The sequence below is a fragment of the Mobula birostris genome, chromosome 13, assembly GCF_030028105.1.
Source record: "Mobula birostris isolate sMobBir1 chromosome 13, sMobBir1.hap1, whole genome shotgun sequence".
Taxonomy (NCBI): Eukaryota; Metazoa; Chordata; class Chondrichthyes; order Myliobatiformes; family Myliobatidae; genus Mobula; species Mobula birostris.
The window spans coordinates 16,040,074-16,062,804 of record NC_092382.1 but is presented as its reverse complement, the minus strand read 5'-3'; the positions used below and the strand labels follow the sequence as shown (position 1 = coordinate 16,062,804).

The 22,731-nt window shown below is 43.9% G+C and overlaps 3 protein-coding genes across 4 annotated transcripts in view; 1 reads left to right on the top strand and 2 right to left on the bottom strand.

The window, feature by feature from the left end:
- LOC140207823 (uncharacterized) overlaps nt 1-22,731 on the bottom strand; it is a 189,751-nt gene that overhangs the window by 130,115 nt on the left and 36,905 nt on the right. The window contains 1 exon segment of the mRNA XM_072276384.1: nt 18,979-20,035. Coding sequence (XP_072132485.1) covers nt 18,979-20,035 — 1,057 coding nt within the window.
- LOC140208432 (uncharacterized) lies at nt 2,692-5,498 on the top strand. The gene has a single exon (XM_072277107.1). It carries the CDS (start codon nt 2,771-2,773, stop codon nt 4,478-4,480), a length of 1,710 nt encoding a protein of 569 aa, XP_072133208.1. The 5' UTR covers nt 2,692-2,770; the 3' UTR covers nt 4,481-5,498.
- On the bottom strand, nt 13,662-18,968 carry LOC140208447 (protein NYNRIN-like). 2 transcript variants are annotated; one of them, XM_072277134.1, is made up of 2 exons: nt 16,472-18,968; nt 13,662-15,260 (listed from the first exon to the last, which is right to left on the bottom strand). In XM_072277134.1, exons 1-2 carry the CDS (start codon nt 17,127-17,129, stop codon nt 15,238-15,240), a joined length of 681 nt encoding a protein of 226 aa, XP_072133235.1. In that variant the 5' UTR covers nt 17,130-18,968; the 3' UTR covers nt 13,662-15,237. The 2 variants fall into 2 exon arrangements, with proteins under 2 accessions (XP_072133235.1, XP_072133236.1); XM_072277135.1 differs by having other exon boundaries at nt 13,662-15,257; nt 16,472-18,967.

Genomic DNA, 22,731 nt, shown 5'->3' with positions numbered 1-22,731 from the left:
TAATTTATAGTAATTTATAATAAATAGTTTGTACATAGGACAGTCAATATAACATAGAAATGCAATTGTATCAGCATAAATTAATCAGTCTGATGGCCTGGTGGAAGATGATGTCCCGGAGCCTGTTGGTCCTTTTGCTGTGGTACCGTTTCCTGGATGGTAGCAGCAGGAACAGTTTGTGGTTGTGGTGAATTGGGTCCCCAATATCGTTTGGGCCCGTTTTACATCCCTGTCTCTGTAAATGTCCTGATTAGTGGGAAGTTCACATCTACAGATGCGCTGGGCTGTCCGCACCACACTCTGCAGGTTCCTGCGATTAAGGGAAGTACAGTTCCCATACCAGGCAGTGATGCAGCCAGTCAGGATGCTCTCAATTGTGTCCCTGCAGAAAGTTCTTAGGATTTGGGGCCCCATCCCCAACTTCTTCAACCGTTTTGAGGTGAAAGAAGTGCTGCTGTGCTCTTTTCATAACACAGCCGGTATGTACAGACCATGTGAGATCCTTGGTGATGTTTATGCTGAGGAATTTAAAGCTGTTCACCCTCTCAACCCCAGATCCATTGATGTCAATAGGGGTTAGCCTGTCTCCATTCCTCCCGTCGTCCACTATCAGCTCCTTTGTTTTTGTGACAATGAGGGAGCGTCTGTTTTCTTGTCACCAGTCAGATGTTGTTCAGACCTCAGAGTCAGCAATCAAATGGTTGAGCATGGTGCGATGAATGTGCTGAGCTGTGTATATCACAATGCAAGAGGCATCATAGGAAATCCAGATGAGCTCAGGACAGGGAATTATGATATTGTAGCCATTATTGGGACTTGGTTGCACCCAACAGTCTGAGGGATTTAGGGGAACAAATTTGTAGAGAGATTGCAGACCATGCCAAGAAACAAAGGTGTGATTTTAACTTTCCATATATTGACTGGAACTCCCATACTGTAAAAGATGTCAAGGGGGTAGAGGTTGCCAAATGTGCCCTTTATCAGTTCGTAGAATTCCCGACATAGAAGTGTGCGATGAGCTGTTAGGAAATGTTCCAGGGCTGGTGACAGAAATTAGTGATCATAATGCCATGAGAATCAAAGTAAATACGGAAAACGAGAGGTGTGCACCACAGGTTGAGATTCTAAATTGGAGAAAGGTCAATTTTGATGGTATCAGACAGGATCTGACAAGTGTGGTTTGGGACAGGCTGTTTTCTGGCAAAGGAGTACTTGGTAAGTGGGAGGCCTACAGAAGTGAAATTTTGAGGGTGTCTAGTTTGTATGTACCTGTCAAAATAAAAGTTGAAAGGTAACTGGTGCAGAGAACCTTGGATTTGAAGAGGTATTGAGACCCCAGATATTTTGTTCCTCCAAATGCCTCAGACTGTTGGGCGCTACCAAGACTAATTAATGACTACAATATCAAAATTCCACACCTGAGCTCATCCAACTTTTTTTTAGTCGTCTTCTGTTGGTTTCTAAAAGCTTCCCAATAGCTTTTGCTCTTTTGTTTGCCCTCTCTTTAGCTTTTATGTTGGCTTTGGCTTCTCATTTCATCCACAGTTGTGTCCTCCTGTCTTTCCAATGCTTCCACTTCTTTGGGATGTATCGATCACTCAACCTCCTGCACCGGGACCATCGCCATCCATACCCTTCCCATCCAGGCTCCCATACAAATTTCTTTTAAATGGTGAAACTGAGCTCATATTCACCACTTGTGCTGACATCTCATTCCACACTCTCACGACCATTTCAGTAAAGAGCTTTTCCAAATGTTCCCGTTAAATTTTCACCTTTCCCACTTACCCATGACATCTGGTTGTCATCTCACCCAACCTCAGTGGAAAAAAATGCTTGCATTTACCCTATCTGTACCCTCATAATTTTGTATACTTCCAACAAATCCTCAAAGCAATGTATAATTTCTTGTTTATGTTTAGAGCCTTTTTTGGTGTATAAGATGATGAGGGCATTGATCATGTGGATAACCAGAGGCTTTTTTTCCCAGGGCTGAAATGGCTAACACGAGGGGGCATAGTTTTAAGGTGCTTGGAAACAGATACCGAGGGGATGACAGGGGTAAGTTTTTTATACAGAGAGTGGCAGGTGCGTGGAATGCACTGCCGGCTATTTGTGTGAGTATTTCAGTTCCTGTGGGGCCAGTCGCCCATGCAGCTAAGTGCGAACAGGGAATAATACCAATGGAGAGAGTCAAACTGAGCCAGGTCACAGATTGGAGATGGCAGAAATGCCCCATTCTTATAGAGACAGGAAGAGCATCAGAGAGTTTGATGGTCATTCCAGATACCAGCACTGTGCCCAGTTAGAAGATGATTTCTCTCTCCACCTTGTGTGGAACTTCACTGTAACAGAGTGATGCCAGATCACACCTTGACAACTCAAGTGATCTCATCTGAAATATTGTCCTACACCCATTGATGGATTTTGTAAATATTTTTACAGGTTAAAAATGACAAGGAATTTGTCTACGGGAATCTCGAACACAACACGACAGTTTTGCTGTCTCTGTCCAGATACTTAAGAAGTGGAGCAAGGGATTCACTCGATCATCCTTCCTGCTGAGACTGTGGGGAGGGACTCACTCGGTCATCTCAACTGAAGGTACATCAGCAAGTTCACACCGGGACAAGGTCATTCACCTGTTCTGTGTGTGAGAAGGGATTCAGTCAGTCTTCCAACCTGTGGACACACCAGTTAGTTCTCACTGGGCAGATTGCTAGTCATCTGCTGAATTTGTAAGGAAGGATTCACTCGGTCATCTAACCTAATGGCTCACCAGCGAGTTCACACTGGAGACCGGCTGTTCACCTGCTTGGACTGTGGGAAGGGATTCACTGAATCATATAAGCTACTGAGACACTGGTCAGTTCACACTGGGGAGCAGCCGTTCACGTGCTCAGACTGTGGGAAGGGATTCCCTTGTTTCTCTAAACTGAAGGTACATCAGCGAGTTCACACCGGGGAGCGGCCGTTCACCTGCTCGGACTGTGGGAAGGGATTCACTGAATCATTTAACCTGCAGATACACCGGTCAATTCACACCGGCGAGAGGGCATTCACGTGCTCAGACTGCGGGAAGGGATTCGCTTGCTCATCCCAACTGAAAGTGCATCAGCGAGTTCACACTGGGGAGAGGCCGTTCACCTGCTCAGACTGTGGGAAGGGATTCACTTCGTACTCTGTTTTACAGAGACACAGGCAAGTTCACACTGGGGAGAGGCCGTTCACCTGCTCAGTGTGTGGGAAGGGATTCACTCGATCATCCTACCTACAAGCACACAGGTCTGTTCACACTGGGGAGAGGCCGTTCACCTGCTCCGACTGTGGGAAAAGATTCACTAGATCAGCCCAACTGAAGGTACATCAGCGAGTTCACACTGGGGAGAGGCTGTTCACCTGCTCAGACTGTGGGAAGGGATTCACTCAGTCATCTGAACTGAAGAAACACCAGCGAGTTCACACTGGAGAGAGGCCGTTCACTTGCTCAGTGTGTGGGAAGGGATTCACTCGGTCATCCCACCTACTGACACATCAGTCAGTTCACACTGGAGAGAGGCCGTTCACCTGCTCAGACTGTGGGAAGGCATTCACTCGGTCATCTGTCCTAGAGAGACACTGGCGAATTCATGCTGGGGAGTGGCCATTCACCTGCTCAGTCTGTGGGAAGGGATTCACTTGCTCATCCCTACTGAAGATACATCAGCGAGTTCACACTGGAGAGAGGCCGTTCATCTGCTCAGACTGTGGGAAGGGATTCATTCAGTCATCTGAACTGAAGGTACATCAGCGAGTTCACACTGGAGAGAGGCCTTTCACCTGCTCAGACTGTGGAAAGGGATTCACTTCGTCCTCTCAACTTAAGATACATCAGCGAGTTCACACTGGAGAGAGGCCTTTCACCTGCTCAGTCTGTGGGAAGGGATTCACCTCGTCATCTCAACTTAAGGTACATCAGAGAGTTCACACTGGAGAGAGGCCGTTCATCTGCTCAGACTGTGGGAAGGGATTCATTCAGTCATCTGAACTGAAGGTACATCAGCGAATTCACACTGGAGAGAGGCCGTTCACCTGCTCAGTCTGTGGGAAGGGATTCACTTGCTCATCTCAACTGAAGGTACATCAGCGAGTTCACACTGGGGACAGGCCGTTCACTTGCTCAGACTGTGGGAAGGGATTCACTTGCTCATCTCAACTGAAGGTACATCAGCGAGTTCACACTGGAGAGAGGCCGTTCACCTGCACAGACTGTGGGAAGGGATTCACTTCGTCCTCTCAACTACTGAGTCACCAGCGAGTTCACACTGGAGAAAGGCCATTCACCTGCTCAGACTGTGGGAAGGGATTCACTCAGTTGTCTCATCTACAGAGACACCAGCGTGTTCACACTGGGGAGAGGTCGTTCACCTGCTCAGTGTGTGGGAAGAGATTCACTCGGTCATCCAACCTACAGAAACACCAGCGAGTTCATACTGGGTAGAGGCCGATCTGCTGCTCAGACTTTGGGAAGAGATTCTCTCAGCCATCGCCACCAAATGTCCATCATTGAGTTCACACTGGGGAGAGGCCGTTCACCTGCTATGAACTTGTGAAGCAATTCGCTCAGGCATCTAACCTTATGTAACTCTCGCTTCGGCTAGCAGCTTAATATAGGGGGTGATAGCCCCCCAGCCCGGCCAAACTTAAGAAATCTCGTTTGGGTGGATGCTGCGCTTGGGTTGATGTTACAAATCAGTACCCTGAAATAACAAACGGTACACAATATGTGATTAAACGATTGGGCTTTGTAGTTCTTACTTTGACTATAGGGTTAGTAACGAAAAAATAAAGGAAAATGGCCCACTCTCTCCATTCATGTCTTTTATCTCTCCCCAGCAAAAGACCACAAAAATCTCTCTTCCAGACTCACAAGAAAGAACAACATTTCTCTCATTGGATAGCCCCGCACTCCAAAACCCTGTTGTCTCTAGTCATAACATAAACATTGCTGCTACAGAGAAACCATTACCTCAGCAGTGAAACATTACAGAGAGGCCATTACATTAACAGTGAAACCTCACAGCATGTTGCAGTTCTGACACACTACCGGGTTCACAATAGACAATAGGTGCAGGAGTAGGCCACTTGGCCCTTCGAGCCAGCACTGCCATTCACTGTGATCATGGTTGATCATCCACAATCAGTACCTCGTTCCTGCTTTATCCCCATAACCTTTGATTCCACTATCTTTAAGAGCCCTATCCATCTCTTTCTTGAAAACATCCAGAGACTTGGCCTCCACAGCCTTATGGGGCAGAGCATTCGATATATCCACCACTATCTGGGTGAAAAAATTCCTTAATTCCAATTCCTTAATAATCTTATATGTTTCAATAAGATCCCCTCTCAGCCTTCTAAATTCCAGTGTATGCAAGCTCAGTCGCTCCAATCTTTCGACACATGACAGTCCCACCATCTTGGGAATTAAATTTGTGAACCTACGCTGCACTCCCTCAATAGCAAGAATGTCCTTCCTCAAATTTGGAGACCAAAACTGCACACAGTACTCCAGGTGTGGTCTCACCAGGGCCCTGTACAACTGCAGAGGGACCTCTTTGCTCCTATACTCAATTCCCCTTGTTATGAAGGCCAGCATGCCATTAGCTTTCTTCACTGCCTGCTGTACCTGCATGCTTGCTTTCAGTGACTGATGTACGAGAACACCTGGATCTCGTTGTACTTCCCCTTTTCTTAAATTGATTCCATTTAGATAATAATCTGCCTTCCTGTTCTTACCACCAACATGGATAACCTCACATTTATCCACATTAAACTGCATCTGCCATGCATCCACCCACTCACCCAGCCTGTCAAAGTCACCCTGCATTCTCATAACACCCTCCTCACATTTCGCACTGCCACCCAGCTTTGTGTCATCGGCAAATTTGCTAATGTTACTTTTAATCCTTTCATCTGAATCATTAATATATATTGTAAACAGCTGCGGTCCCAGCTCTGAACCCTGTGGTACCTCACTGGTCACCGCCTGCCTTTCCGAAAGGGACCTGTTAATCGCTGCTCTTTGTTTTTTTGTCAGCCAGCCAATTTTCAATCCATGTCAGTACTCTGCCCCCAATACCATGTGCCCTAATTTTGTCCACTAATCTCCTATCTGGGACTTTTCTGAAAGTCCAGGTGCACTATATCCACTGGCACTCCCTCATCCATTTTCATACTTACATCCTCAAAAAATTTCAGAAGATTAGTCAAGCATGATTTCTGCACTGGGGAGAAAGTTTCAACGAGCTGCATGCTGGATATTTGTCCATCACCGTTGCTGAATGCAATTTCGAGAGTGACTGTCGGTGCTGAACTCTACAATTATTGCTGATGCTCACCACACCCAGTTCTGCACACTGGTCACTGAGCATGGGAGGAGGTTCTTCTGCTGCATATTCACCTTTATTGGGACTGGAGTTTAACGTGGACTGGAGTGGAGAGCGGCCAGTGAAGGAGTGGAGCTTTGAGGCTTTGGCTCGAGAGATTTCAGCGAGCAGAGGCAGAGGATGAGCTTGCTCCCAGTCAGGTAAGGCCGGAAAAGTTTATTTAATTAATTAACTTAGGAGTTAGTAATGGAGGCAGTAGATAGGGCAGTGCAGTGCTCCGATTGTAGGATGTGGGAAGTCAGGGACAGCACAATTGTCTCCGATGTCTACACCTGCAAGAGGTGCATCCAGCTGCAGCTCCTGTCAAATTGGATCATTCGGGGGGCAGAGGCAGTAATAGATCAGAGTTTCAGGGAGACGGTCACCTCTAAAAGTCAGGAGACAGGTAGCTGGGTGACTGTCAGGAGAGGGAAGGGGAATAGACAGAAAGAGCAGAGCACCCCTGTGGCCGTTCCCATCAACAATATGTATACTGTTTTGGATACTGTTGGTGGGGACGACCTACCAGGGACAAGTTGCAGTGGTCGCGTCTCTGGCACCGAGACTGGACCCTCAGCTCAGAAAGGAAGGAGTGAAAAGAGGAGAGCAGTAGAGATAGGGGATTTGATAGTTAAGGGGACAGTTAAGAGGTTCTGTGGGAAAGATTGAGAATCCCAGTCTGTTCCCTCCCTGGTGCCAGGGTCCATGATACCTCGGATGGAGTTCTCGGTATTCTCAGGAGAGAGGGTGAGCAGGCAGATGTCGTGGTCCACGTGGGGACCAATGACATAGATAGGAGTAGGGATCAGGTCCTGAAGAAGGAATATAGGGAGTTAGGGGAAAAAAGTTAAAAAGCAGGACCTCAAAGGTGGTAAACTCAGGATTGCTTCCTGTGCCGTGAGACAGAGAGGGTAGGAACAGGAAGTCATGGCAGTTGAATGTGTGGCTGAAGAGTTGGTGCTGGGGGCAGGGGTTCAGATTTCTGGAGCATTGGGATCTCCTCTGGGGAAGGTCTGACCTGTACAACAAGGACGGGCTGCACCTGAACTGGAAAGGGACCAATATCCTGGTGGGCAGGTTTGTTAGAGCTGTTGGGGAGGGTTTAAACTAGTTTGTCAGGGTGGTGGGAATCAGAATGTGAGTGCAGAGATGAGGGTAGAAGGACAAGGGCATGATGCTGTGTGTTCTGAGTTGCTGAGGAAGGACAGGCAGGGGACAAAACATACATGTAGCCAGATCGAGGGGTTGAAATGTGTCTATTCCAACGCTAGGAGTATTAGGAATAAAGAGCATGAACTTAGAGAATCGATCAGTACATGGAACAATGACGTTGTGGCCGTTACTGAAACTTGGCTGGAGGAAGGGCAGGATTGGCTGATGCAGGTACCGGGGTTTAGGTGTTTAAAAGGAATAGGATGGGAGGTAGAATGGGGGGGGGGGGGGGCGGAGTAGCATTACTAGTCAGGGATTGTATCAGGGCTGTAGAAAGGGAGGACGCTGCACAGGGAGTGTCCACTGTGGTTGGAAGTCAGAAAGAGGAAGGGATCAATCACTGTGCCGGGAGTAGTCTATCGGCCCCCAAATAGCCCTCGGGACACCGAGGAGCAGATAAGCAGGCAGATTTTAGAATGGTGCAGGAAATACAGGGTTATAGTTATGGGTGATTTCAACTTCCCTCATATTGACTGGCACCTCCTGACTGCAAGGGGGATAGACGGGGCTGAATTAGTCAAGTGTGTTCAAGAAGGATTCCTGACACAGCATGTGGACCGGCGGACGAGAGGAGAGGCCATACTGGATCTAGTTCTGGGTAAAGAACCTAGTCAGGTGGCAGACCTCTTGGTGGGGGAGCATTTTGGTGAGAGTTACCACAACTCCCTTAGCTTTAGCATAGCTATGGAAAAGGATAAAAACAGACAAAATGGGAAAGTGCTTAACTGGGGAAGGGCTAACTATGAAGGGATGAGGCAGGAACTAGTGAGTCTAAATTGGAAACAGGTGTTGAAAGCTGAAAGCACAGAAGTAATGTGGAGGAAGTTTAGGGACCACTTGTAATGGGTTCAGGATAGGTTTGTCCCACTGAGGCAAGGAAAAAAATGGTCGGAAAAGGGAACCGTGGCTGACGAAACACGTGAGGCAACTCGTCAAGCGGAAGAAGGAAGCATATGTTAGATATAAGAAGCAGTCAGAGCCCTGTTGGTTGCTTTTCGATTGCTCCTACCCTGTTTACTTAATTGTCTCCTACCAGTCTTTTTTTTTGAAATCTTATTATAATACTTCAATACTGCTTTACTCTGGCTGAGAAAAGAACCAAAGCATTTGCAAAAGAAAGAGAAACAGAAGATGAATCCCCAGTCACTTTGGATTCAATCAGTGACTTCCTTAAACAGCAAAAGTAGGAATTCTCTGACGAGTTTCAACAACTTAACGGCAAATTGGATACAATTCAACAAACTTTATTTGAGCATGAGAACCAAATTCAGGAGAATACTGTGAAGCTAATGACACTTGAAAAGGACATTGAAGATACAATTAAACTCTGCAAAGAGTTCTCTTTATCCAATGATAAAATGCTGAATATGATCATCAGTCCCGAGAATAGAAACAGGAGAAATAACTTGTGAATCGTGGGTCTTGAAGAATCAATTGAAGGCGCTGACCCTACAAAGTCTTTGCAAACTTTCTGAAGCAGCTTTTTCCTGCTTTATTCACTTCCGATCCGAAGCTCGATCGAGCTTTTCGCTCTCTGACTTTGAAGCCATTGTCCTCGGCGGCGAAACCCAGATCGATCGAACTAACCTTTCAGGAGTTTCGTATTAAGGACCTTTTAATTCGCCACACCCAGAGACAAGGAATGATTGATTTCCAAAATTACATGGTTAGATTTGTGGAAGAATATTCACCTGATATTTTGACTGATTATATGAAATATAAAGAAGATATCTCGGAATTTTATAATGAAGGATATAAACCATCCCTTCGGTTCCCTGCCCGTCTAAGTATTGTTTTGAAGAACGGATTGCGAAAAAGAATAAATGCAGTTGAAGATGCAAAAGAGTTTCTGAAGGATGAAGTCTAAAACTGTTGTATTTCTTATTTGATCAAGTTTCTTCTTCTGTTAATATGAATTTAAAATAAGGTTTCATTAAGCTTACATTTTGTGTGTTCATATATTGTCTTTTGTTTTTTTTTGCTACTTTATTTTATCCCTTTTTGAGGCTTTATTTTAATACAGCTTTCTTTGAATTTGTTTAAAGTGATCTTTTCATATTTTTGAATACTGAGTTGTTTTGCTTTTTATGTTGTGTCTTGATAGGGACATAATGACCTTGCAGGACTGGAGTTTTTTTTCTGTCAACAGGACTTTTTTGGGGCTGGTACTTAGTTCTTAGCTCACTGACTGTCTATTGGTCAGCTTTCTCGCTTTGGATGGGGGAGGGTGTAGGGCCTATTTCTCTCTGGGAGCTGTGTTGGGTTGAATATATGATTGTTTGAGATTTCTACACCCTAAGGACAAAGAGTTTTCATTCTTCTCACATGTTTATCATTCTTATTCTTGAATTGATTACTTTTTTATTAACTCTTCTAACTCCATCTGTAATCAACTGCAATTATGACATTATCGCCATTTCGGATCATGCTCCAATGAAACTTTCTATCAAGTTAATGGATACCACTTGTACTAATAGGCAATGGCGATTTAATTCCAATTTGCTTCAAGACCTGTACTTTGTTAAATTTATGAAGGAACAGATTGATTTCTTTTTTTCCAACTAACATTACGGAAGAAATTTCCAAAGGCACAGTTTGGGATGCTTTTAAAGCTTATATCTGCGGACAGATTATTTCTTTTTCTGTTGGTTTAAACAAACGTATTAAGAATGAAACATTTTTGTTGGTTGATAAAATTAAAGGAATTGATAAGAAATATTCTATTGCTCCTAGTAAGGAGCTCTACAAACAGAGAGTCGAACTTCAAATGGAACATAACTTATTATTAACATCCTCAATTGAAAATCATTTAATGAAAACTAGAAGTGAGTTCTATATTCATAGTGATAAATCGGGTAAATTATTAGCTAATCAATTGAAAACTACTTCGGTTAAACGTCAAATTATCAAAATTCGTAAACATGATGACACTTTGACAGTTGATCATGACGAGATAAAACTTTTCAAGAATATTATGTTTCTTTATATCTTTCTGATTTTCCTCATGACCCTAACACTATGCATGATATTTTAAGGAAATTGAACTGTCTGAAATTATCACACAAAGAATGTTCAACATTAGAAACTCCTATTACAGATGAAGAAATAACAATGAACTCTGGCAAAATACCTGGTCCTGATGGTTTTACAGTGGAATTTTTAAAGTTTTTCCTCTATTCTCTCTCCTTGGTCGTCTAGAATATTTAAAGAAGCAATCAGATTAGGTAAATTACCACAATCATTTTATGAAGCTTCTATTTCTTTAATTCTTAAAAAGAATAAAGATCCTACTGATTGTGCATCATACAGACCGATATCGCTTTTGAATGTAGACGCCAATTTTTTTTCTAAAATATTAGTGACTAGGTTAGAAAAGGTACTACCTCAAATTATCTCTGTGGACCAAGCAGGATTTATTTAAAATCATTATTCATTTTCTTAATATTAGGAGGTTAATGAATATTGCTTATACTCCTTCATTTAACACCCAGGAATGTATTATTTCATTAGATGCTGAGAAAGCTTTCGACAGAGTTGAATGGCCATATTTAGTTACTGAGTTTGAGAAATGTAATTTTAGTCTGATATTTATATCTTGGATTAAATTGATATATCATTCCCCTGTAGCTTCCGATTGTAGTAACAATCAAAGATCTTCCTTTTTTCGTCTATCTCGGGGTACTAGGCAGGGATGTTCATTATTATTTGATATTGCCCTTGAACCTTTAGCAATTGCCATCCGAGACTCACCTAACATTTTTGATATTACCCGTGGAAATGAAATACAGGAGTTATCATTATATGCAGATGATTTGTTATTATATATCTCTCATCCTGGGAAATCTATTCCCGTTGTTTTATCCTTGTTGGCTCAGTTTAGTAATTTCTCTGATTACAAATTGAACCTTAATAAGAGTGAACTATTTCCCCTAAATATTCAGGTTTCTATTGATGGATGTTTACCGTTTAAATTGGTTACTGACTCTTTTACATATTTAGGGGATAAAATTACGAAAAAGCATAAAGATTTATTGAAAGCTAATTTTTTACCTTTAATCCATTACATTAAATTTTTGTTTACTAAATGGTCACCAATATCTTTATCATTGATCGGTCAGATCAATACTATCAAGATGATTATTTTGCCTAAATTTTTATATGTATTTCAGGTGGTGCCAATTTTCATTCCAAAATTCTTTTTTGATAATGTTGATTCCAAAATCTCCTCATATATATGACAGAACAAAAAATCCTAGGTTAGGTAAAAGACATTTACAGAAACCTAAAAAGGAGGTGGGGTTTAGCTTTGCTGAATTTTAGATTTTACTATTGGGCAATTAACATTTGATGTTTAAAATTTTGGTTGTGAGACTTGGATACAACTTCAAGTCCACATTGGGTAAATCTTGAACGTAATTCTTTACAAGGGTTTTCAATGGGTTCTATTCTAGGGACTTTGCTTCCCTTTACTCTTTCTAAATTGTATAAACAACTGGATAACCGAATAGTTAAATATACTTAACATACATGGTTTCAATTTTGAAAATTGTTTGGGTTGAATAAATTTATTTTAGCACGTCCTACTATATCTAATTTCTTTTTTCAACCCTCTACTATGGATCAAGCATATTTGGCTTGAAAAATTAAAGGTATAGTATGATTTTGTGATTTATTTTCGGATAATTGTTTCATGTCTTTTGAACAACTATCTAATAAATATAATTTGCCTAGATTTCACTTTGTTAGATATTTACAGGTTAGATACTGTTTCTCTTACCTTCCTGAATTTACAAACGTTTGCATATTCAATGGATATTTAGGAAAAAATGTGAGATTTAAAGCCTCTTCAGAAAGGTGTAATACCAATTATTTATAATGTAATTATGAAAATATGTCCAGTTGTATCTAATAACATTAAGACTGATTGGGAAAGGGAATTTAAGATTATTGTACCAATTGAAAATGGGAAAAAAATTCTTCAGTTAGTTAATTCATCCTCTATATGTGCTAAACATGTGTTGATACAGTTTAAGGTAGTACATAGGGCTCATATGTCTAAAGATAAATTACCTCGTTATTATTCTCATATAAATCCTATGTGTGATAGATGTCATTCTGAGATAGCTTCTCTAACTCAAATGTTTTGGTCATGTCCTTTGTTGAAAAAGTATTGGAAAGATATTTTTGATATTATCTCAACTGTTTTGAATATTGATCTACAACCTCACTCTATTACTGCCATTTTTGGGTTACCAATGATAGAATCAAGTCATTGAACCCCTTCAGCTCGTCGGATGATTGCATTTCTTACATTAATGGCTAGAAGATCCATTTTCCTGAATTGGAAAGAGATTAATCCTCCCACCACATTTCATTGGTTTTCTCAAACTATGTTGTGTTTAAATTTGGAAAAAATTAGAAGTGTTGTTTCTGATCCCTCTATTAAATTCGAAAAGACTTGGAGGCCATTTATTAAACATTTTCACATGATGTAACTTGACCTTTTCCAAACTTATTTTATTTCTTTGTAATACATGGTGAGAGGAACGGAGTCAACGACACTAATGGTTCCCTTTTTTTTAACGACGTTACTAAACAGCCCGTGCCTTTTTTTTAAGTTTAGTTGATTAACATTGTTCAGGTCAGTTTTTTTGCGGGGGTATATTTTTGTTTTTTTTTTCTTTTTCATGGTTTTTAATAGATGTTTTTGTTTTATATTGTTCATCTGTATCATGTATGATAGGGAGATTTAATACTCATGTGTCAGCTGGGCTTATTTAACTATGAAAATTACAATGCTGTATTCCCAATAATTTTGTATCAATACTGTGGTATGTTTATTATTATTATAGCAATAAAGATTGAAAAAGAAAAAAAGAATATATGATTGTTTGTTTGAATATCTTACTTTACAGTTTGCTTTCTAGTTTTAATAACTTATGGCTAGATTTTTTAATTACATGTTGATTGGTATTTAAAATGGTTTGAAATATTAACCTATTTAGTTTGAATGTGAAAGGGCTGAATCACCCCATCAAAAGGAACAAAGTGTTTGCTTATATTAAAAAATTAAAAGCACCCTTTTTTTTTACAAGAAACACACATACGCAGCTGTGATAGCTTACATTTTTTTACTCGGTGGAAGGATATGCAATTCCACTCTTCGTTTAATGCAAAATCACATGGAGTTTCAATTTTTGTAGGTAATACAGCTTCCTTTATTCAGCATAAACTTGTTTCGGACCCTAATAGTCGAGTTGTTATTGTATTAGGGAGTTTAGACAGTAACTTGATTGTTTTTGCTAATGTATATGGCCCCCAATGTAGATGATCCAGGATTTTTTTGAATGTCTATTTTCATTTTTACCAGATTTGTGTACTTACTCCCTTGTGACGGGAGGAGATTTTAACTGCTGGTTAGATCCAATATTAGATCGCTCATCTATTAAACCAGCCACACTTAATAAATCAGCTTTATTTATCCAATCTTTTCTAACTATATGTGGTAGAGTTGATGCTTGGCGTTTACTTTATCCGACGGACAGGGAGTATTTTTTCTCTCATGTCCATCATTCTTATACCGGGATTGACTTCTTTTATTGATAGTCAAACGATTCCATTAGTTTGAAAAAAATGAATATAAAGAGATTGCTATTTCTGACCACTCTCCTGTAATTCTATCTTTAAATCTTCCTGGTCCTATTCCCATGAGTAGATTTTGGCGATTTAACTCTGTTATCCAATGAGGATTTTTAAAAAAATTATGGAGAATCAAATTACTTTTTTTTTTGAAGAAAATACGTTGGAAGAGAAGTCTAGCCTTATTATATGGGATACTTTTAAAGCCTACATCCGGGGTCAAATTATTTCTTTTACTGCAAACATCATTAAAAAAGCTAACAAAGAAAGAAATGAATTAGCCAATCAGTTAAAGCAACTGGACCATAAATATGCTTCGGTACCTGATCCTGAAACATATAAGAGACGTATTGAAACTAAAACTAAATATGACCTTCTTTTAATGTATCCAATTGAAAGCCAACTTTTAAAAGATAGATTAGATTATGAGGACACTCAGTCCTCGTTTGTCATTTAGTAATGCATGCATTAAGAAATGATACAATGTTCCTCCAGTATGATATTACAGAAACACAAGACAGAACAAGACTAAAACTGACAAAAACCATATAATTATAACATAGTTACAACAGTGCAAAACAATACTGTAATTTGATAAAGAGCAGACCATGGGCACGGTAAAAAAAAGTCTCAAAGTCCCGATAGCCCCATCATTTCACGCAGACGGTAGAAGGAAGAAACTCTAACTGCCATGAACTTCCAGCACCGCAAACTTGCCAATGCAGCGCCCTGGAAGCACCCGACCACAGCCGACTGACTCCGTTCGAAAACGTCGAGCCTCCGACCAGCCCTCCGACATCGAGCACCATTTCTGCTGAGTGCTTCGACCCTGGCCCCGGCCGCCAAGCAACAGGCAAAGCCAAGGATTCGGGGCCTTGCCCTCCGGAGATTCTGGATCGCACAGTAGCAGTGGCAGCGAAACAGGCATTTCAGAAGTTACACCAGATGTTCCTCTGCGCTTCTCACATCTGTCTCCATCAAATCAGGATTGTGCACAGCATCCTACTTGACAAATAACAATATTCATCACTGGAGTGGCCGCTGCGTGCTTCGTCGTGCCACCATCTTCTCTCAGTCAACTTTATATTTATGGAGATAAAACTGGTAAGCTACTGGCTAATCAATTGAAGCCATTTTCAGCCAAGCGGCAAATTAAAGAAATACATAAAATTAATGGGGACATGACAACTGACCACCTTGAAATTAATGACACTTTTAGGGAATTTTATTCTAAATTGTATAGTTCTGACTCTGTTAATGATAATATTGCAATGAATAATTTTTAGATCAATTAAATATCCCTAATCTTTCGTTAGATGATCGTAGGCAATTGGATCAACCTATTTCCCAGGAGGAAATTGCTCAGGCTATTTGAGAATTGCATGCTGGGAAATCCCCTGGACCCGTGGATTCTCTGAAGAGTTTAATAAGACTTTTTCCTCCTTGCTTATACCACACTTATGTTCTACCCTTACTGATTCCTTTAAGGTAGGAAGACTACCGCAGTCTTTTTACGAAGCTTCCATTTCGCTCATTCTCAAAAAGAATAAGAATCCAACTGAATGTTCTTCATATAGACCTATCTCTTTACTCAATTTCCATACTAAAATTTTATCCAAAGTATTGGCTAGCAGACTCAAAAATATTATATTGTAGCTGTGTGCTACACACAACACTAAAAATAACCACACGTAGTCGGTGAGTTAGAGTTGTGATAAAAGAGATTTATTCAAACTTCGTAGCCTGCTTTAAAGCCTTCCCGTTCCTGCCCTTCTTGGGCGGGACTGCTGTGGGGAATGCATAACGGCAGACCCTTTCCGCGCATGGGATTTCCCCCCTGCTGCTGAAGATGGCCTGGCGCCCTTTTTGGGGCCGGCCTCTCTGCCGGCGCGTGCTGGTTCATGTGTGCTAGAAAGTGGGTCGCCACATAACCACGCCCCCCAGAACCGGCGATACATCCCCCAATGTCCAGAGTCTGGATCGGCCTCTGTTTGGGAGGTCTGCCCCTGCGCCGCGGTGCCTGAGCCTGGACCGGCTGCGCCAAGTCCACATGGGCCGGTTTGAGTCGGTCCACCGTGAAAACCTCCTCTCCCCCCCCCCCCCCCCGATGTCCAGCACGAACGTGGACCCGTTGTTCCTGATCACCTTAAAAGGCCCCTCGTAGGGCCACTGTAGCGGTGCCCGGTGTCCGCCCCGTCGTACAAAAAGAAACTTACAGTTCTGCAGGTCTTTGGGTACGCAGGTCGGGCTCTGTCCGTGCTGTGAAGTGGGGATGGGGGCCAGGTTACTGAGACGCTCCCGTAGTCTGTCCAGGACTGCTGCGGGTTCTTCCTCTTGCCCCCTTGGGGCTGGTATGAACTCTCCTGGGACTACCAGGGGTGCGCCGTACACCAACTCAGCCAACGAGGTGTGCAGATCCTCCTCGGGCGCTGAGCGAATTCTGAGCAGGACCCAGGGAAGTTCGTCCACCCAGTTAGGCCCCTCCAGGCCGGCCATGAGAGCCGACTTCAGGTGACAGTGGTAGGTATTTGTGTGGTGTAGCTGTGATCCTAAAAGGTTGGCCATAGTTGACCACAGGCAGGAGGTGAACTGGGCTCCCCTGTCGGAGGTAATGTGGGCTGGTACCCCAAAGCGTGCTACCCAGGTTGCGATCAGTGCTCGGGCGCAGGATTCGGAGGTGGTGTTGCTGAGCGAGACTGCCTCTGGCCATCTGGTGCACCAGTCTATCATAGTTAGGAGGTACCATGCTCCTCGTGACACTGGCAGGGGCCCCACGATATCCACATGAATGTGGTCGAACCTCCGGCGGGTGGGCTCGAACCGCTGCGGCGGAGCCTTGGTGTGCCACTGCACCTTGGCCGTTTGGCACTGCATGCACGTTTTGGCCCATTCACTGACCTGTTTACGAAGTCCATGCCACACGAACCTGTTGGCGACCAGCCGGACGGTTGTCCTGATGGAGGGGTGCACTAAGTTGTGAATGGATTTGAAAACCGGCCGGCGCCAGGCTGCTGGGACGATGGGGCGGGGTTGGCCGGTAGCTACGTAACACAGTAGGGTCCTCTCACCTGGGCCTACGGGGAGGTCTTGGAGCTGCAAACCGGAGACTGCAGTCCTGTAACTGGGGATCTCAGCGTCTGCCTGCTGTGCCTCTGCCAGCGCTGCATAGTCCACCCCCGGGACAGGGCCTGTATGGTAGGTCTGGATAGTGTGTCCACCATGACGTTGTCCTTTCCCGAGACATGCCGGATGTCATCGTGTATTCGGAGATGTCGGACAGATGTCGCTGCTGGTGGGAAGACCAGGGGTCGGACACCTTAGTGAACGCAAAGGTAAGCGGTTTGTGGCCTGTGAACGCGGTGAAGGGCCTACCTTCTAAGAAGTATCTGAAATGCCGGATTTCCAGGTATAGTGCCAATAGCTCCCGGTTGAAAGCACTGTATTTGAGTTTGGGTGGTCGTAGGAGTTTGCTGAAGAATGCCAGGGGTTGCCAGCGACTCTCGATGAGTTGTTCCAGCACTCCACTGACTGCTGTGTTGGATGCGTCCAACATGAGGGCAGTAGGAACGTCCGTTCTGGGGTGCACTAGCATCGCGGCGTTTGCTAAGGCTTCTTTGGTTTTAACAAAAGCGGCTGCGGCCTCTTTATCCCAGGTAATGTCCTTGCCCTTACCCGACATCAGGGTGAACAGGGGGCGCATGATTCGGGCTGCTGAGGGGAGGAAACAGTGGTAGACATTCACCATACCCATGAAACGTCGACTGTACTTCTTCCTAGAGATGCTGCCTGGCCTGCTGCGTTCACCAGCAACTTTGATGTGTGTTGCTTGAATTTCCAGCATCTGCAGAATTCCTCATGTTTAGGAAAATGGTGCATAGTTTTCTGAAGGTGGAATCTCATGTGGATAGGGTGGTGAAGAAAGCTTTTGGTATGCTGGCCTTTGTAAATCAGAGCATTGAGTATAGGAGTTGGGATGTAATGTTAAAATTGTACAAGGCATTGGTAAGGCCAAATTTGGAGTATTGTGTACAGTTCTGGTCACTGAGTTACAGGAAAGATGTCAACAAAATAGAGAGAGTACAGAGGAGATTTACTAGAATGTTACCTGGGTTTCAGCACCTGAGTTACAGAGAAAGGTTGAACAAGTTAGATCTTTATTCTTTGGAGCGTAGAAGGTTGAGGGGGGACTTGATAGAGGTATTTAAAATTATGAGGGGGATAGATAGACTTGACGTGGATAGGCTTTTTCCTTTGAGAGTAGGGGAGATTCAAGCAACTGGACATTAGTTGAGAGTTAAGGGGCAAAAGTTCAGGGGTAACACGAGGGGGAACTTCTTTACTCGGAGAGTGGTAGCTGTGTGGAACGAGCTTCCAGTAGAAGTGGTAGAGGCGGGTTCGATTTTGTCATTTAAAAAAAATTCGATCGGTATATGGACAGGAAAGGAACGGAGGGTAGAGGCAGGTAGATTTGACTAAGTGAGAGTAAGCGTTCAACACGGACTAGAAGGGCCAAGTTGGCCTATTTCCGTGCTGTAATTGTTATATGGTTATATGAACTTGCGGGTGTCTCTGTAGGTTGGACAACTGAGTGACTTCCTTCTCAGACCGAGCAGGTGAATGGCCTCTCCCCAGTGTGAACTGACTGGTGTGCTTGTAGGCTAGCTAACTGTGTGAATCCCTTCCCACAGACTGAGCAGGCGAATGGCCGCTATGCAGTGTGAACTGACTGGTGTCTCAGTAGGTGAGATGCCTGAGTGAATCCCTTCCCACAGTCTGAGCAGGTGAACGGCCTCTCCCCAGTGTGAACTTGCTGGTGTCTCTGTAGATCAGATGATCGAGTGAATCCCTTCCCACAGACTGAGCAGGTGAATGGCCTCTCCCCAGTGTGAAATCGCTGGTGTTTCAGTAGGTCAGATGACTGAGTGAATCCCTTCCCACAGTCTGTGCAGGTGAATGGCCTCTCTCCAGTGTGAACTCGCTGATGTACCTTCAGTTTAGATGAGGAAGTGAATCCCTTCCCACAGACTGAGCAGGTGAATGGCCACTCCCCAGTGTGAACTGACTGGTGTTCTTGTAGGTGAGCTGACTGTGTGAATCCCTTCCCACAGTCTGAGCAGGTGAACAGCCTCTGCCCTGTGTGAACTCGCTGATGTATCTGCAGATGAGATGACTGAGTAAATCCCTTCCTACAGACTGAGCAGGTGAACGGCCTCTCCCCAGTGTGAACTCGCTGATGTACCTTCAGTTGGGATGAGCAACTGAATCCCTTCGCACAGTCTGAGCAGGTGAATGGCCTCTCCCCAGTGTGAAGTCGCTGATGTATCTGCAGATCAGATGATCGAGTGAATCCCTTCCCACAGTCTAAGCAGGTGAACGGCCTCTCCCCAGTGTGAACTCGCTGATGTTCCTTCAGTTGAGATGACGAAGTGAATCCCTTCCCACAGTCTGAGCAGGTGAACGGCCTCTCCCCAGTGTGAACTCGCTGATGTATCTGTAGATCAGATGATCGAGCAAATCCCTTCCCACAGTCTGAGCAGGTGAACGGCCTCTCCCCAGTGTGAACTCGCTGATGTGCTTGTAGGTTAGCTAACTGTGTGAATCCCTTCCCACAGTCCGAGCAGGTGAATGGCCTCTCCCCAGTGTGAACTCTCTGATGTACCTTCAGGTTAGATGACTGAGTGAATCCCTTCCCGCAGTCTGAGCAGGTGAACGGCTGCTCCCTGGTGTGAACTCGCTGGTGAGCCATTAGGTCGAATAACCGCATGAATCCTTCCCCACAAATTCAGCAGATGACCAGCCTCTGCTCAGTGTGAACAGACTGGCGTATCCACAGGTGGGATGACCGACTGAATCCCGTCTCACACATAGAACAGGTGAATGGGCTTGTCTCAGTGTAAACTTGCTGATGTACCTGCAGTTAAGATGATAGAGTGAATCCATTCCACTGTCTGAGCAGGTGAATGGCCTCTCCCCTGTGTAAGATGACGGGCATGCCAGTCGGTCAGATGATCAAATGAATCTCTCCCCACAGTCTGAGCAGGAAGGATGATCGAGTGAATCATTGCTCCACTTCTTAAATATCTGGACAAAGACAGCAAAACTGGCGTGTTGTGTTCGAGATTCCCGTAGACAAATTCCTTGTCATTTTTAATCTGTAAAAAGATTTACAAAATCGATCAATGAGTGAAGGACAACATTTCAGATGAGATCACTTGAGTTGCCAAGGTGTGATCTGGCATCACACTGTTACAGTGAGGTTCAACCCAAGTTGGAGAGAGAAATCATCTTCTAACTGGGCACAGTGCTGGTATCTGGAATGACCATCAAATTCTCTGATGCTCTTCCTGTTTCTATAAGAATGGGGCATTTCTGCCATCTCCAATCTGTGACCTGGCTCAGTTTGACTCTCTCCATTGGTATTGTTCCCTGTTCCCACTGAGCTGCATGGGTTCCTGGCCCCACAGTAACTGAAATACTCACACAAATAGCCGGCAGTGCATTCCATGCATCCACCACTCTCTGTGTAAAAAACTTACCCCTGACTTCCCCTCAGTATCTATTTCCAAGCACCTTAAAACTATGTCCCCTGTTGTTAGCCATTTCAGCCCTGGGAAAAAAACCTCTGGCTCTCCATACGATTAATGCCCCTCATTAAAAAAGGCTCTAAACATAAACAAGGAAATTATACATTGCTTTGAGGATTTGTTAGAAGTATATAAAATTATGAGGGTATAGGGTAAATGCAAGCAGCTTTTTCCACTGAGGTTGGGTGGGATGACAACCAGAGGTCATGGGTAAGTGGGGAAGGTGAAAATTTAATGGGAACATTTGGAAAAGCTCTTTCCTGCAGTGGTCGTGAGAGTGTGGATTGAGATGTCAGCACAAGTGGTGAATATGAACTCGGTTTCACCATTTCAAAGAAGTTTGGATGGGAGCCTGGATGATAGGGGTATGGAGGGCGATGGTCTCGGTGCAGGTAGTTGCATTAGACCAGCGGTCCCCAACCACCGGGTCGCAAAGCATGTGCTCCCGGGCTACAAGGAAACAATATGATTTGGCGATATGAGTCAGCTGCACCTTTTCTCATTCCCCGTCACGGCCACTGATCAGCCATTACACATGTGAGGTCATGACCCGCACGTCATCTGTGTCAGCGCGGGAAGGAGATCAACTCCTCGAGCTTGCAAATGACGGCGGGCTGAGAAGTATGTTTGACATAACATCTCTGTCGGCATTCTGGATCAAAGTCAAGGCTAAATATCCTGAGACAGCCACGAAAGCACTGAAAACGTTGCTTCCATTTCCAACATATCTCTGCGAAGCGGAGTTTTCTCCAATGAATGCAACGAAAACTAAATTGCGGAATAGACTGGACAGGAACTCACTTTGAGTATCGCTGTCTCCCATCATCCCTCGATAGGACCGTGTTGTTGGAGGGAAACAAGCCCAGGGCTCCCACTGATTCAGCGATATTGGTGTGTTCCAATGATCTTATATATTCATACGGGGAAAATATGTGCTGTGTGTTTAAAATCCAAATGTTACTTAAAATGTCATGATGCTGTTGACTTACCTATATAACCATATAACAATTACAGCACGGAAACAGGCCACCTCTGCCCTTCTAGTCCGTGCCGAACGCTACTCTCACCTAGTCCCGCCGACCTGTACTCAGCCCATAACCCTCCATTCCTTTCCTGTCCATATAGCTATCCAATTTTTCTTTAAATGATAATATCAAACCTGCTTCTGCCACTTCTACTGGAAGTTCATTCATCACTTACTTCAAGCTCCTCTAATAATTGACTTATCACTATATTAATGCGAGGAAAATATGTGCTGTGTGTTTAATATTAAATTCGTTAGATAAACCCTTTTAGAAATGAAATTGGGTGTATTAGCCATTTATCACCTATATTCCAGTCATGATTAACACCGCTCCCCCCCCCCCACTCCGAACAGAATCACGAAAAAGGATTTGCAGGAAAAATCGGCAGGCCACAACGCGCATGCGCACTGGTGCCCGCGCAAGGCTTCATGGTCATTGTAGTCTTTCTCTGGGTAAACGCAACGTATTTGACTGCTACTCTTGTCCGTTGGCAACCCTACCCACCCCCCCCACCGCCCCCCCCCCACCGGGTCGGCCGGTCCGCAAGAATATTGTCAATATTAAACCGGTCCGCAGTGCAAAAAAGGTTGGGGACCCTTGCATTAGACAGCTTAAATGTTTTTTCAGCATTGACCAGATGGGCTAAATAGCCTGTTTCTATACTGAACTTCTCCATGTTTCTATGACACAGAAGCTGGCCAAACTTGTTTGGAAGGGAAAAGTTGGGAGTGACAACGGAGCAGCGATGGCTGGAGTTTCTGGGAGCAATTTGGGAGCTCAGTGATCGATACATCCGAAAGATGTGGAAACATTGGAAAGGCAGGAGGACACAACCGTGGTTGAAATGAGAAGCCAAAGCCAACATAA